Consider the following 17,877-nt stretch of genomic DNA (forward strand, 5'->3'; position numbering starts at 1 on the left):
TAAACATTCAAGTTTCCGAAATCAAATGAACTTGTGAAATTCAATCATCATATAAATCCAATTCATTAATAAAAAATCATATTAATCGCCATTAATTAATTTTTATAATTAACAAAATCTGGTTTCGAATTGCTATCATTTATATAGCTATTATTGTATATATAATTTCTTTGTATAAAATATTTAAATTCTTCAAATGAATTAATTTTTTTATTTAATTTTACTGGTTGTACAATTTATACTTGTAGCTTTTGTATAACGTAATATGTTTTAAGAATTTAAAAAATTCAATTTGAAATTTTTTTGAAACATGAAAATTACATATATATAATTATATATATATAAAATTCGTCAAAAATTTTATATTCATTTTTTTATCAACGCTTCAATCAATAAGAAGCGACAAGAATTTAATATTGTTTTCATTATCAATTTAAGGAGTATATATATATATATATATATATATATATATATGTATTTGTAATATATATTATTATATATATATATATATATATATATATATATAATAATATATATATATATATATATATAATAATATATATATATATATATATAATATATATATATATATATATATATATATATATAATATATATATATATATATTACAAATAAGTTCAAAATATTTTTATAAAATGTATACGGTTAAAATTGCAAATTTTTATTAAATGCTAATTTATAATCATGTTATAATATAAATTAGAATTTATAATTAATATATATATATATGATTTAAATTTTTAAAGAAATCACATATGATGAATAACAAATTATTATTATATAACATATTATATATATAACATATATATATAACATATTATATATATAACATATATAACATATTATTATTATATAACATATACAAATTATTATTATATATCATAATATTTTATATAAAATTTTATATTTAAAAATTTTTTAAGATATATATATATATATATATATATATATATATAAAATATCACGAAACTTATTTGTTCAAAATTACAAAATAAACTAATATACAAGATAAAATATATATAACAATTTAATAATTTCATAAATTTCATATTATTTCAAATATTTGTTCAGATACTTAAAATATTTTAAATATATTATTAAAATTTTTACTTATAAAAATTATGAAAAAAAATATACTTATAATTTTTTGTTAAAAAAAATAATTTTTTTCATTATATTTAATTATATAGAATTAAATTCTTTTGTGTAATAAAAAAAATAATCACATATAATGAATTAATATTTTCAAAAATAAAAATTTATTTTTATAATTATAATATATTAAAATCTAAATAAATATAAAAAATTTAAAAACGTGATATTTTCTATGCGAAATCATTATTCTAGATAACTGTTTTATAAAAATATATACATTTTAATATAAAATTATACATGTTGTTTAAATTTACAAAAATCTATTTTATATTTTATTCGTAATTTATATTAAAATGTAGTTTTAATTCTAACCATTACAAATATTGTAGTATTATTTTAGTATTATTTTGCTTAATCAATAGCATTGAAAATGCTAAAATAATAAAGAAGTTTTTAAAAATCTCAAATTGTAAGACAAAAAAATGCTTGTCGTATTATAAATTATAAATTATAAATTATAAATTATAAATTAGATATAAGAATAGATTAATTATTCGATATATTTTTTGATTCATAATTAGAATTTTTCATTATCATTTTCGCATTGTTACCAACAGAACACAGAACTAATTGTGATGGGATTTTTAGCAGAAATTATATATATATATCATAGTGAATGAATGACATACAAACATTTTAAAAGAATAGAAATCTATGAAACAATCTAGATTATATATGGGATGACAATAAGATCCAAATTAGTGAAATTCCTTTAATTTTTTAAATAATAATAATTATTAATTAGTTAATATTAAATTAATTATGATATAATAAATAATGAATAAATTCTAGGTGACACTGGTCATCATATTTTGAGAGAGAAGAAGGGAGAGAATCCAAATATAAAATTTTATTTTCAGAATTTATTGGTTTCTAAAATATTAAAAATTTTCTATACTACATGTTGAAAGTTATAGACATTGAATATTACTTATCCAAATATATATTAATAACATAATAATGTTATTATTAACATAACATGTATATTATATACCTAATATTCAATATGTCTATAAAGTATATATCTAAAGTAATAATAATTATTATTTTTTTCTATCCCTCTTTGTATTTGATATCTTTCTAAAAATAAAAATATCAATAATTTTTACGAGTGAAATAGTATTAAATCTAATTAAATTTATATAATGATGGCATAATGATTTTATAAGTTAAATATTTTTAATTTTTTGAAAACGAATGCAAGGAATTTTAATTTTAATTTTTACTTTATAAAAATATAAAGTAAAGAAAATAATAGCGAAAATAAAATAACAAAAATGTTTATAAAAGTTTAGCATTTATTAGAGATGCTTTGCTTATAATTAATGTCTTTTTCCAAATTAATTAGGCCTAATTTTCCTTTTTTTTTTTTTTTTGATGTATTTTCGAAATTCCGTTATTTGTGAGGAAAGAAAGGAGAAAATATGTGACATGGTTTGCTTTTTATGTAGGACTCTTGAATTTTTTCTGATTGCTTGGCACATCGTTAGGTACAAACAAACAGATTTTTGGATTGTAAATGAGACATTTCATAGATGTCTACTTTGTTAGTTATTCTATTTAATTTAATGACAGCAAAAACAATTGATAACTTATATTAAAAAAAAATATATGTTAAAAATATCTTTGTAAATATTTATTTATTTAAAAAACTATCTTTAACTATTTATTTTAAAATAATTATTTTAAACTATTTATTTTAAAAACGTTTTTCTATTCAAATAGTGATCGAGCACATAATATATTAATATATATATATATTAATTCACTCTTACTAATCCTTTAATAACTATTTCATGTAACTATCATTCATGAGCAATTAAGAATTGACATAACAATCAAATTTGATTCTCAAAAATTCAAATTGATTGGTTTTAGTCCTATATCTAGTCTATAATATAGTATGTATATTTACATGATAATTAATTTTCAATATTAGTAATTTGTTAATTTTATCATTTATAATATAATGTATATATGTATGTACGTGTATATATATATATATATATATATATATATATTACATTATAATGTCTACAATATTACAATTTAATATTAATTTTATAAAATATTTAACATTTTTATTATAGTAATAACTTTTTAATTTAATTAAATCATTTATTAAATTTATTAATTTTTTAAATAATTTATTGTTTTTAATTTATTAAAATTAATCATCTTAGAAATATGTAAAAAATGCTTTATTGTTATGTAAAATAATCAAATTAAATTAAATGATGGTCAATAAATTAATTATGATAAAAAATAAAAGTTCTATTTAATTCAGAAATAAGAAAGCAAAAATATATAATAATAATAATGATGATGTTATATTTTCAAATTTATATAAATATTAATTAAAGTAATTATACTATAAAAATTTGAAATTAAAATTTTGTTTAATTATGTATGTAATAATTTATATTGTTTATAATTTTAATCTTGAATAATTTTTGTTATTCTTATAACTGATCTTTTATGAATCGTTCCTATTCATTGTTACGCGGGATAAATTGAAACAAATGACGCAATGCGCGATCATGTTGCGCATTAATGATCTATTTGATGCAAGATTGTAAGCTAGTGTCCTCTCGAGGTTGAAACGCTCCGATGATAGCTTCAGTATTCATTTCGAATGAGAAAACCTATAGTGCATACTATTCGGATTGTTGCATCGTGATAATATTTGTTCCTGATACATTGTGAATTAGAATTTTAACCAATTTTAATGGATAGTTAAGTGTATAAATATTTATTTATATTGCTAAATTAATAATAATATTATTTCATTTCGTTATAGTTTTCTTTTTAAATTTCATTTCATAAATAACATATCATATTGATATTAATTATATTTTTCGAATACTTCATTCATATGATATAGCTGAATATAAAATTGTATGAATATATAAATATGCATATATGTATAGTGAAAGTACAAGTTACAATGATAATCATGGCAGTGCGTTGTGTCAATTAGAAGTGCGCCTACGTTCGCCGTCCAAGATCGATAAACGGTAGAGTTATACCTGAAACGAGCGTTCGCTTGCGCACAACGAACGAAATACTGAGTGTTCAGTATTGAAAGAAAACGATGCTAATGACGAAAGCGACGACGCAATATTAATGACAATTGTGACGAAAACAGCAACGGTGGTCGCAGCAATACGGTTAATGACCATTCTATTGTCGCTAAGTATCAATAACGATGTGTTTGTGACAGTGATTGGTGATAATGTTTCAAATAATTTTTGTTATGAAGAAATAAAATAGGCGTATAGAAAACATGAAAGTTTTAAAATTCACGGAAAAAGCTTTAAGTTGCACTACTATGGCATAAATACGGTATGGGATTTCAAATATTCTAATCATTCGATTCTTTATTCCTTTATTTATCAATATTATACTTCTTGTCAATTTTATAATTAACTTAAAACTAATAATTTCTGATCTATATGTAATATTGAATAGCAATAACAATACTAGAAAATAGTATATTGATTTAAACGGAAATAATTTCATCTCACTTTTTTTTTTTATTGTTTATAATGTTGAAAAAAGATTAATTGATATTTGCTTCTTACAAGTATGAATATTTTTTTTATCAAGTTTTCAATTATCAAGTTTTGAAATAATACGGTTTTACATATCTTATATATTTTTAATTTTTAATTTACGATTATTAGTAGCTTTTTTTTTACAATATGATTCATTACTATTATTTATTTATCAATATTAATGTGTTACCGAATTAACAAATCAACGGAAACTGAAAATCAGAAAGTATGGCATGGCTACTCAATGATACAATTACTTAACAAGATCACCCAATCCCCCGTATAAACGATCGATTATATATATTATGTATATATTATATATATATACAGTATATATTATATATGTATATATTATTAATATATATATATATATATATATATATATATATATATATATATACAGAATACGAGTATATAAATAGAGTGAAATATTGCAAATAGAGTTGGAATTTCATTTGACAAAGAAATGTTAAACACTTGGTAATTATAGTAGGGCAAAAAACCATATATGTATAGTGTTATAACCTATACGTGCACACAACAGGTGGAGAAAGGAGTACTCTACACATTGAAAAATATATAGGTACAGAGAGAACAGAAGGAAAGAAACCACAATAATGAAGGAGCACGGAAGCAAACTTCCGGCGGAACAGCCTGCGAAAATTCTCAAGTCTTTGTTAAAAAAACCTGGTCAATCTAAAAGCAGATCGCAGAAAAATCGAGTTGTAATAAACGAAAAATTAAATGAATTTTTCGCTGCTGATTATATAATATTAATAAAAGAAGAATGTTGTGCTGATTATGAAGAAGATTGTGATTGTTGTTGTCAAGAACATGAATTAATGCGTTTAGGAAATTGCAAAGAATGTCGAGCCGAATTGAATCTTCATTTTGATCTATCGGATAATAATCGGTATCATGATATGGAAAGAGATGGAGAAATAATACATGAGGATACATTAAGAGAAGAAAGTTGTGGCAATAAAAGATTCGAATGTGTAGAATTGCATCTAGAAGATGAAGATGATGAAGAATATGAACTAGAAATGGAAAAACATAAAGAGATCAAAAAAGTAGAAAAAGAAGAAGAATTAATAAATAATAAAGAACTGAAAGAGATTGAAGAAAAAAGGGAACAAAAAAAAAACGAAGTGCGAAAAAATGCAGAAATCGAAGAGAAAAAATTTAATATAGAAGAAGATGAAAGAAAAAGAAGAAAAATAACAAAATCGTTGAATATATGGGATAAAAATAAACGGATTAATGAAGAAAAAGATATTGAAAATCATAAACGAATGGATGAATTTATATTGCCATCATTAACAATTACATCGTCGTTATCTTCGCTATCGCCACCTCCTCCGCCACCATTACCACCGCCGCCACCACCGCCACCACCACCACCACCACCATCACCACCACCACCACCGCCACCACCGCCACCACCACCACCGCCACCACCACCGCCACCACCTTCATTATCACAAACGTCAGTAGATAGACCATCATCGCTTCCAAGACAAGAACATCTACAAGAAACATTAAGTCCACCAGAAGGTTACAAAGATGTTTATTCTAATGGACAACTTTCTAATGTAGAATGTTGCTTACAATCATCCTTAGATTATCTTCACTGCGAACGAAAACCAGGTAAGTTCTATCTCAATAAAAGTATCTGACGATTCATTGCACTTTATTATTAATAAGTGATTTTTTTATTAATTTCCTATTTATTTTAATAATAATTAATTTCAAATAATTTCGAATTAACTATAAATGCAAATGAACAGAAAGAAAACATTTGAATCAGTAAGAAATATATATTATATATATATTATAAATTGATAATATTTACACACATTTCCATATTTTTTTTTGTATAATATAAAATATATTATAATAAATAATATATATTTTGAAAAAAGTTATAGCAATTTTTTATAACAATTTTAATTTCTCAATGTATTTACACATTTTATATATATGTATTAAATCAATATATTATTTTTTAATATATTCGTAGAAAATTTTTTGCAGGATTTTAAACAGTAAAATGAAATTTGTAATATCAAAATATCAATTGAAATTTATTTATTATACAAACAATTGAAATTATTGTTCGATAAAACGAGATGGTGATAATATATGAACGATTGTAATGGAGCAATCTTCACCTAATGTTTATTATATTAAACTTCAATTACTTAATTTGATAAATTAATCGATATTTTTATATAACAATTTTTATATTTGTTTTCATCATTAAAATCAGTTTTTGAAAGATTCTATGAATATATTAATATTTTATATAAAAAACATGATTTCATATATTTCAAGTTTTCTTTCTGTTATTAATATTGATTAATTAATAATAATAATTATAATAAAAATGAAATATATATAAATAATTAATAATTATTAACTAATGTATTTGTAATTAATTTCAATTCAAAACAAAAATTTCATTGGGAAATTTCATTTATCAACAAATAAATAATATGTACATATTTTTAAAATTTCATAGAATAATTTATATAATAATATTTATATAATATAAGAAAAAAAAATTACGATATCTATATCTATTGTTTTTAATAATATTTTTAATAATTAAATAATATTTTATAAATATTATTTTATAATATAAACAAGTAACATTATGTATTTTTTTAGAAATCTACAAAAATCTACAATTCAAAGAAATTACTATATTTGTGTTGAAATATAAACAAAAAAATATCTAAGAAAAAGTAAAAATATAATAAATAATTGTATAATTGTATAATAAATATTTATACAGTCATATATTTCATTAAATACGCGATATAAGTATTTTATATTCTAATTTGAACATATAAAAAGAAAAAAATTTATTTCAAGATATATATTATAAACAAATAATGAGAATGGAGAAATGATAAAATCACTATATTCATTAATTTTTTTTAATTCATATTATTCAATAATGTTTTCGCAATTCATTATTTATTAGTCCTATATGTTAATCATTATGTATTAAATACATATATATTAAAAATAAAATGTATATATTCTTTTTACAAATTTATTTAAATTTAATAATTTTTTATTTTTTTTTATGTTACTTTTTTACATTATTATATTTGTATGTACATTTAAAATATACTATACGAATATTTATTATATTTTGTCTTTTAGATTTTTAAATAGATGTTAATATATTTTATATTTTTCATTTTCTAAAACATTTATTAATTAATGAAGTTCTACGTTTTTATTGACTATTTTATTAACTAGTGCGCTTACAAATATCTTATACTAATTGTATACTTGATAATAACATTAAATAACAAAAACTACTATCAAGAACATTTCATTTTACGTGCAAAATATATATAAAATAATTAACTTTATTTATTAGTAACACATTATTATTTTTCAATTATGCATAATCATCATTACAGTTTTAATAATCTAATAAAATTTTTAAAAAAGAAAAAATAAAGGAAAAAAAATAAAAGAAATCAAGAACTATAAAATAAACATATAAACATCAATCACATAATTAATAAATGTTTACCATGAATTGTTATTTTATATATACGAATTATTATTTCTATATATCTTACGGGAAGTACAGTATATCATAATTTCGATATTTACATACAAAGAATGAATATTTGAATTTTGTAGAAAACTGATTTTAATTATATTATATATATATATTAAATATTTGATATCTTGCTTTGCGGTAAATATATTTGCATATATTTTATTATAAATTTCTTATATTTATATGTACTAAAATTAATTAAATGATATAATATGATTTTACAGATATGGAAATTGATGGAGAATCCAATCACAAAATAATGGAAAAAAGATGCAATCATAGAATAACAGAAAATAATAAAGAACACGTACAAAAAACGGACGAACAATTACAAAAACCCACTTCTAATGGTATAATTATATTTTTCTTAATTCTTTTTTTTTATGCAAAAAATAGAAAATTAATTCCTCATAAGAAATAATATAAGTAAATATTTTATTTTTTTTATAGAATCTCATCATCGGTATCTTGTGGAGACTATAACTATGACAACTGTTACCGAACACCGAATTGTACGTGAAATCAGTGAAGATATTGATTTGCAAAATGGAAAGAAAATTAATCGAAAAAATGTTTTGGAAGAAAATGTTACTTCCCATAATATAACAAATAATCATAACACAATCAGTGAAAATAATTCTATTGATTGTATCGAATATAACAAAGAAATTCATTGTCGCAATGTTACCGATGATCATAATACGCAACCAATAATGATAAACGATATTGAAAATGACAATGAAAACCAGTTTGCGATAAATCAAACTCCATCTGATATAAAAGAGTTTTCTCTTATTTTTAAACTAGGTAACTCTTCTTTGACGGGTAATAGTCTTAAACCAAATTCGGCAGTTAGACAATTATTTCCTAATCCAAAATTTGTTTCGCCGCCCCCAGTCCCTTTTGGAAAACTGATTTCTTCAACGCATGCTCTTGATGATTCTCAAGATGACTCGACATTTCTCGTTACTACAGATAATTCACATTTTTATGGTGCAACAAAAAAATCGAAAATTTCTGAAAATCAAACTGTATTTCTTCATGAAGAGACAACAAATCCAATTAAAAAAACAATCGAGAGAAATACTCTTCGAAGAACTCTTCTTGATAAATATCGTACAAATTCTCGAAAGAAAATTCTTCCTTCCAAGAATTTATCATTAGAGGAACGAATACGTCAGCTCACTTGCGTGGATCAAGAAGAAGATAATATTTGTCAAAATTCTATTAAAGATGTTATAGATTCATCGAATACGGAGATCGATACCGAATTTTTTGCTTCAATACATTCTCCATTATCAAAACACAAACAAAATAAATTGTTATCAACGGAAACACTTATTCATAATACAGCAGGCATCAATGAAATGTCAACAGTAACAACATTATCGACATCGATACCGGTCACTATGAAATTCAATGCATTGTCTGATTTAACAACAATGACTACTACCACGACAACTACAGCAGCAATGACAACAATGTTAATATCAAACTCTTCATTTGTAATGACAACGGCGACGACAACAGCTATGACAACAACTATTGCGAGTTCCAATTATTATAAACAAACTTCTTCAGCTAGTAATAGTCCAATTCTGGATAACATACACAATCATTCGACATATAAAAAATTAACTGATTTGTTTGTACATAAAAAAAATATTTCTTCAAATTTACCTGATCTAGGTCTCGGTAATAATGGAAAAAACAATATCGCTAAAGATAATCAACAATCAAAAAATTCATTAAAAACGAATAATTCTGATGTTCGTAAACAATTTTTAGCCAGTCTTGCCCCATTATCATGTGTAACTGTTAATGATTCAGATAATCAAGAAGACTACTATCAATATAATTCTAGAATGGAAAATCGTGATTCTACAGTTTATAATACTTATAATGCTTTTTCGCCTTACAATCTAGAAGATATCAAGGCAGTATTTTGTGAAAAAGATCGAAATAATGTAGAACCAGACATTACCAAAGGAACACCAACAAATATTAACAAACCAGATGTAGGAGATAGTACAACAGATGAATTATTGGCATTTATAGAACAAGACAAATTTAGAACTGAAAAATTAAAACGACGTTATAATGAAGTCGAAAATCAATATCATCCAGTAATGAATAATATTATTGGTTATAACACTGAAGATAAAATCGATAAAATGGTCGATGGAAGAAATGAAAATGATAGTCGACAACAAATTGGATTTACTTATAACGAGAATATTAATAAACATGAAAACAATGGAAACAAAAATCGTGCTGTAATTAATGAAGTGCAAAGCATTGTTAATCGCCATTACAATAACGGCAATAATATTAGTAAGAATAATGATACTGAAAACGATAACGATGATAATGATGAAGACGATGACGATGAACTAAATGATTATGGATTTAACCGTAGACCGTCAGTAACTGGCATCAAACGCCAGCAAGACAATAATACCGAAGAAAAATTTCATCAATGTGGAAGTTTGGAAAATGATAATACAAACGTTCTTGAAACAAATTTTCATTCTTCATTACCGGCATATTATGAAAATAATTGTATTAAAGTTGATAGCCGAATTGCATTATATGATGAAACGATAAATGGTTCTACATCAAATTCGTTTCTTGACACTGTAGTTGCTGATGAACAAGATGCGAACACAATTAATAGAATAAATACAATGCAAAAACAAATTGATGATATCTATCAAACTATTGTGGAAAATACTAATGTTACTGCTCAAAATTCTTTGGATTGCGCACAGTACACGGACGATGTTTTCATACAACAATATTCTCGATTACCAGCAAATGATAATAACTTTCGTTTCTATCAAGATTCTAGAAATAATCAGAATTTTCAAAAACAATTAAATATTACTAATACACGATCAACGCGAGGTATTGCAACCGAAACTGAGGAGATTGATGGCAATAATGCTATTGCTGGTATCAGTGAAGACAGAAATACAAATGGATTCTCTGGAAAAACTCAACGAAGAGAATCTATTGCAACTCTTCCTAATTATCGTAACATAGTGCCTACAACTGCGTATAAAGGAGTTCCTACCAATGGCAAGTGTTACCGAACCATGTATTTTGTTCCATATAATGGTATATCTGATCCAACTTATCAAAATATTCAACGTATTTTGCCATCTCATCCTTCTCCTAGTTACGCAAATCATATTGAAAGATATCCATATCCTCGATCTAATAAAAATGATCATCGATTACAAACACAAACGCAAACACAACCATCATTATCAACAGCGCAGCAATTGAAATATTTCCATTTAGGAAATCGTTCAGTATCACCAATAACAAACATTTCTCAAAATCTTGATCATGTTTCGCCACTTCCTTCTTCTGGTTCATTCAGTAATCACTTTTCGGGATCTTCTTCTCTTTTTGATTCTCGGCTCACATCATCTAATCCAATTACATTACAACCTACGCAACAAACTTTGCATCTTCATTTGCATCATCATCAGCAACCAGATGATTTTCGAATTTCTGGAGTTGCTTTTTCTTCAGTTCCTCATACTGCGAATCATTCGTTGCAATTTCATCATCACACGCAACAACAGCATCATTCATATCATCGACATAATCACCAACCAACCTTTTATCGTTTACCATCCACCATATCCGTAACATCTTCTTCTTCATCCTCCTATACTGTAATAGCACCATCGAGATGTGCTTCCTTTAATGGTAGCGGGATAGCAACATCTGAGGGCTCTTATCGATTTTATCAATTGCATTTAGGACGCACAGTTCTCACACCTTCCTCTGATCTTCAATCGACTCAAACATTTTTATCTTCATCTGATTCTATTTCAGGTCCTACTAATTCCACTTCATTTTCTCCTTCACTATCATCTTCGTATTTATCATCATCTTCTCTACAATCCACTTTTTGTTCTCTACCAACAGTTACACCTCAACAAATATCTCAACAAACCTCGAACTTCATTCTCCCAAATCACACAGGGATTATTCAATCTGTTTCTAATAATCTCGTAACTTCTTCACCGTCTACTGTCACTGTTTTTTCTTCTTCAACTATTTGCACCTTGTCTTCTTCATTGACATCATCATCGTCTTTAACATCATCATCTGCTTCTTTTTCTTCTTCCTCCTCCTCTTCTTCTTCAACTTGTTCCTTTTCTTCCTCTTCGTCATCTTCCTCTTCATCTTGTTCATCATCTTCTTCGTTACAAATTCCTTGTTCGCCTTCGAAACTACAACAACAACAACAAATAATTAACAATTATACAACAATGGAACGTGGAATTCCTGAAGGAGCAGCTAACGTACCATCCCACGATGTTTCGCAATCTGGAATTTTACTTACGACAAATTCTTATGTCACACATAATTCCACTGGTGTTCAAGCTTTACCAACTCATGCGCAAAATTCTATATATTATGCCATGAACGTTTAAATCCATACATCATTAGATATACATATATACGTTTATATATATATATATATATATATATATATATATATATATATATATATATATATATATATGTATGTATGTATGTATGTATGTATATATATAACCCATAAATCATAAATCACAATACAAAGAATCATATAATGCAATCATTATTTAAATAATAATGAATTTATTATTACACAAATTTAAAACATATACATATTTGAATATCAAAATAGAAATTCTGTTTATTTCTTTTAAGTAAAGAGAACGAATTCATCCATTTTTGTTCATATAAAACAACAATAAGCAATGATAAAAATATTTTTACTAAGGTACGCAAATAGATAAACTGCCTTTTTTTCTTACATTTCGAATTAAATATAAATCGAATCGAATGTAAATTATAGGGAAAAAATCGACTTGTATAATTTTGAAAGATTGTTTGCTACTTATCATATGGCAAGATTCTAAATATATTATAATCGATTCTAGTCACGACGATATACTTACAGGGATAACAAATAAACCAAAGGATATTTACAATCTTGATGTTCAGATGTAAGTACAGCTGATACAAATTATTTTCAATAAATTGAAATTAATCTTTGCAGTGGAATTGAGAGATAAATGAATTAAAAATTTTATAATTAAAAAAAGAAAAGAAAGAAAAATGAAACATGTAAAAATAAAAACATTAGATTTAAGTTAACGTCATATATACGCGCGTGTATGTGTGCGTGTATGCATGTGTGTGCGTGTGTTTGTGCGTATATGTGCGTGCGTGTGTGCGTGTGTGTGTGTGTGCGCGCGCGCGCGCGTGTGTAATATGTATATAATATATATATATATATATAAATATAATACAATATTACATTGCTTTGTTTTTTTGTTCAAAAATATCAGTATTATATGTATTATATAATTAGATGAAACTTCAGATGATCAGGAATTTCATGAACGATATCAATTTAACTTTATAAAATATTTTTAAATAACAATTTCTATGATTTGCAGATTATTCGTTTATTTAGAGAGAAAAAAGAAACATTGCACAGAATTATTAAAAATAATAATAAATAATAATAAAAATAAAATTAAAATAATAAATAGCACTTTGCTTTTAGAATTAATTTGTGTATTTCATATTCTTTGTATTATAATAAAAATACAGTGTTTAAACATAAAATAAAAAATGAGTAATTATTAAAACAATATTTTCGCGTAAAACATTTCATAAATACTATTTATAAAATTCAAAAAAAGTGTAAGTATTTACGATATATATGTAAGATCGTATTTTTTGTAATACTCTTTTCATGAATATTGCATTAAATTATTGATAAAATATAAGAAAATATATCTTGTTTTATAAAATTTATAGTAAATTTTTGTGAATGACAAATTTTAGCGTGAATTATTTAGATATATACGTATCAACGTAATGAATTATAATAATCTAATAAAAATAAAGTATCAATATAATATATCAATATAAAGTATCAATATAATATAATAGAAAATAAAATAATATTCGAATTTGAATGCAATAAATTTTTAATCTAAAGTTAAATACTAAAATTTTATGATATATGCCAATCTTAGAAACAAATTTTACATATATTATAATTTACTTAATTATTCCATATCATCGTGAAAAAAATGCATGTAAATAAATAATTTAACCATATATTAAAGTTTGAAGTTTTATTATTCTAAAAAAAATTGAAAAATACTTAATAAATAATGTAATTAGATTAAAAGAGAAATCTATCTATCTTATAATCTAATTATTTAAACAATAAATAAAATGTGAGAATTTTTTTATATTTTATTATTAAATAAAAAATTTAAATTTTTTCTGTTGAATTTTTTTTCAATTTTTTCTTAAAATATAAATATTATAAAAAAATGAGCATTATTCTATTATGTTCATCTTTATTTCGATAGCTTACCTGTATTTCCTATGAAAATTGAAACAAAATGAAAACGAATTGAATTTAAAATAAAAAATTTTTTTCACTTATAAACTAAAATATAATATTGTAATATTGAAAAGATTTTAAATATTTTTATCATTTGATTTTTTTTATAAAAAAAGATTTTTTCTCACTTTGTTATCATTTGTAAAATTTATTTATAAAGTTTGTAAAAAATTCTATTTAATTTTTTAAATGGAATAAAAATAATGTAATTTAAAGACAACGTAATAATAAAAGAGAAAAATTTATAAAAAATTTACAGACATTTCTATTTTAATCTTTTTTTTTTTAAACTGATTTATTAAAAAATTCACACTACTAATTTATCAATAAAAACGTCTTACATATTAAATAGAAGAATGTTTTACAAGTATTTTTGATACGAAATTTGTATAGTTGTTCACAGTTGACGATTATTACAATTTTTCTTTCGCGTTATAGCCAAAAAGCATCAATGCTCGCTCGCTGCTTTAGATTGATTAAACAAAAATCATTGATCATATTTCTTCTATGAGTATCTTCACAAACGGATAAATGTGTGTATGCATAAGTGTGAAAGCACGCATGCGAGCATATATATATATATATACATATATATATATATTGTATTTATATATTTATACATATGCATATATGTACACGTGCACATGTAAACACGTAATGTACGTGTATATAATGTGTGCATATCTTTTATATATAAAATGCTTGTTTTTACTTCTTTGCGAATCGAGCGTATGTCGAATGAGACGAAAACGAAAGATAGATCGTACCAATAATCAGACGAACTATCGTTAATCGAAGTATTTTCGTATGCACTGTATGACAAACTCACACAGTCATTGTTCGAACAGTGCTAATAGACTTTAAAAACGATGTTAAAAGCTTTCTACAAAACAATACATCGTCTTCTTCTAACTGGTTCTGGAGGTTCTAATGCTGCTAAAATTGCTTCGTCGAATACGTTTTTTAAACCTTTCTAAAAAAGTAAAAAAACAATAATATCATTAAGGAAATATTTAAAAAATAACTATAAAAAATATATTATTTTTCGAAATCACAAACAGAGTCATACTTGTGTAAGAGCACTACATTCCACATATTTCACTGCTTTGAGTTCCTTGGCGAGTTTTTCACCTTGTTCAGCCGATATAGGCTTTTGTTTATTTTTTGCAAGTTTTTCAATAGTTGCTGCATCATCTCTCAAATCAATTTGAGTACCAACTAGCAAAAATGGAGTTTTTTGGCAATGATGAGTTATTTCTGGAACCCACTGATGAAAGATTTCTGAGTTGAAAAATCATTTTTGTAAATAAAGTTAACAAATATATATACATACCTTTTCCTTAACATTTTCAAAAGATGATGGAGATACAACCGAAAAACAAACAAGAAATACGTCAGTTTGAGGATAACTCAAAGGACGTAATCGGTCATAATCTTCTTGACCTTTAAATGAATTATCAATATTTAATATAATTTTTTATATACATATATATATATATATATATATATATATATGTATATATAATTAAAACCATAAAATATGTAAATATAATAAATGATTATATAATATTATATAATGAACATAAATTTATCAAAACTATCTTAATAATTAATAAAAATCTTCTAAAAAGAAATGTAAATGTAAAATACAGAAATGTAAGTTCTTAAAAAGATTAAAAAGAAATTATTTCATTTAATAAAATAAAATGCTATATGATTTTATTTTTAACAATATTTATCAATATGCATATTTATTTTTATAAATAACTTCATTTTTGTAATCTAATAAACTATAAATTTAATAAATATATGATATTTACCTGCTGTATCAAATAATCCTAAAGTATATGGTTCACCACCAATCATAACAGTTACAGCATAATTGTCAAATACTGTTGGAACATATTCGGATGGAAACTTATTGGTAGTATATGAAATCAACAGACATGTTTTACCTACTGCACCATCTCCAACTACAACGCATTTAATAGTCTGCATTTTTTTTATTTCTTTCAAATATTCCTGTGCAGAAAAAAAGTATAACATGTTAGATATACATGTGTTTTGTACATAAGAAACTTTTTTATATAAGTATTCATATCAATCAACAATATAAAGTTATGTTTTATAATATTTGGTTTAATTCAATATAATTAAATTTTATCATTTTTTGTCATATTCCATTATATTCCGTCACGTCCAATTACATTCTTTAATGTATATTTTATTAAATAAATGGAAATATATTTTGAATTTGAAAGGTTACATTTGTCAAGCAAATAAAAAAAAAATATTTATACAACAAATGAAAAGAATAACGATCGTTAATATTCAATAAGTCAATGTAATTACAGAGATAGATTTGTGATGAAATAATTGTTTTTCAGATCGCCATTTTTGGTATTTTGTCAAATCTATCGGCTTCTACTTCGATAAATTATTATTCGAATATATAATCAAATATATTCAATGATATATTTCATAATTTAATCCATAATAAAATGTAAATTACATTTAAAAAAGGAGAAAATATACACGAAATTTGACTAAAACACTCACAAGTAACTGGGCGTCGACAACACACTTTACTGTCACAAATTTTTCAAACAAATATAGAAAGCCAACGATCAACGATTCATTATTTCGAACATATAGAGTCAACTGCCATCTAGGATATTTTATCCTACTAAGAATGAGTTATTTTTGCATTTTCATCGATTCTATATAATTTATTATGATAATGTATTAAAAATAATTCTATTTATTGATTAATTTATTTTATTCAAATTAAAAAAAATAAATAAAAAATAATATAAAATATTTAAAAAATATAATTTATATATTATGATTAAAAATATATAAAATATTTTCATTATTCATTCTTTTTAATATTAATTTATATTTTATATATTTGCATAAATATTAAAATATAATATATACAGTATATATAAATTAAGCTATTTTATTGTATTATATATAGATAATATAAAAAAATTTAGAAATTTGATTAAAATAAATTACTGGACATTGACAATATATTCTATTATCACAAATTTTTCAATAAGAAAGCGATCAATGATTCAATGATTCAATATTTCAATATTTCGAAG

General features: G+C 23.3%; 2 protein-coding genes across 7 annotated transcripts; one reads left to right on the forward strand and one right to left on the reverse strand.

The window, feature by feature from the left end:
- The first annotated feature begins 3,771 nt into the window (after nucleotides 1-3,771).
- On the forward strand, nucleotides 3,772-13,118 carry LOC100577905 (probable serine/threonine-protein kinase DDB_G0282963). Of its 3 annotated transcripts, none has more exons than XM_026446171.1 (4): nucleotides 3,772-4,521; nucleotides 5,137-6,383; nucleotides 8,550-8,675; nucleotides 8,776-13,118. In XM_026446171.1, the coding sequence occupies exons 2-4, from the start codon at nucleotides 5,351-5,353 to the stop codon at nucleotides 12,780-12,782; spliced, it is 5,166 nt and encodes a 1,721-aa protein (XP_026301956.1). In that variant the 5' UTR covers nucleotides 3,772-4,521; nucleotides 5,137-5,350; the 3' UTR covers nucleotides 12,783-13,118. The 3 variants fall into 3 exon arrangements, with proteins under 3 accessions (XP_026301956.1, XP_026301955.1, XP_026301957.1); XM_026446170.1 differs by having other exon boundaries at nucleotides 5,278-6,383; XM_026446172.1 differs by having other exon boundaries at nucleotides 5,317-6,383.
- A 1,968-nt stretch (nucleotides 13,119-15,086) lies between these two features.
- On the reverse strand, nucleotides 15,087-17,444 carry LOC724279 (cdc42 homolog). 4 transcript variants are annotated; one of them, XM_026446177.1, is made up of 5 exons: nucleotides 17,327-17,444; nucleotides 16,588-16,789; nucleotides 16,101-16,210; nucleotides 15,837-16,034; nucleotides 15,087-15,736 (listed from the first exon to the last, which is right to left on the reverse strand). In XM_026446177.1, the coding sequence occupies exons 2-5, from the start codon at nucleotides 16,763-16,765 to the stop codon at nucleotides 15,731-15,733; spliced, it is 492 nt and encodes a 163-aa protein (XP_026301962.1). In that variant the 5' UTR covers nucleotides 16,766-16,789; nucleotides 17,327-17,444; the 3' UTR covers nucleotides 15,087-15,730. The 4 variants fall into 4 exon arrangements, with proteins under 4 accessions (XP_026301962.1, XP_026301958.1, XP_026301960.1 ...); XM_026446173.1 differs by having other exon boundaries at nucleotides 15,087-15,740; XM_026446175.1 differs by having other exon boundaries at nucleotides 15,087-15,740; nucleotides 17,280-17,411.
- Between the last annotated feature and the right edge of the window lie 433 nt (nucleotides 17,445-17,877).

Source organism: Apis mellifera, linkage group LG1 (assembly GCF_003254395.2).
Source record: "Apis mellifera strain DH4 linkage group LG1, Amel_HAv3.1, whole genome shotgun sequence".
Lineage (NCBI taxonomy): Eukaryota > Metazoa > Arthropoda > Insecta > Hymenoptera > Apidae > Apis > Apis mellifera.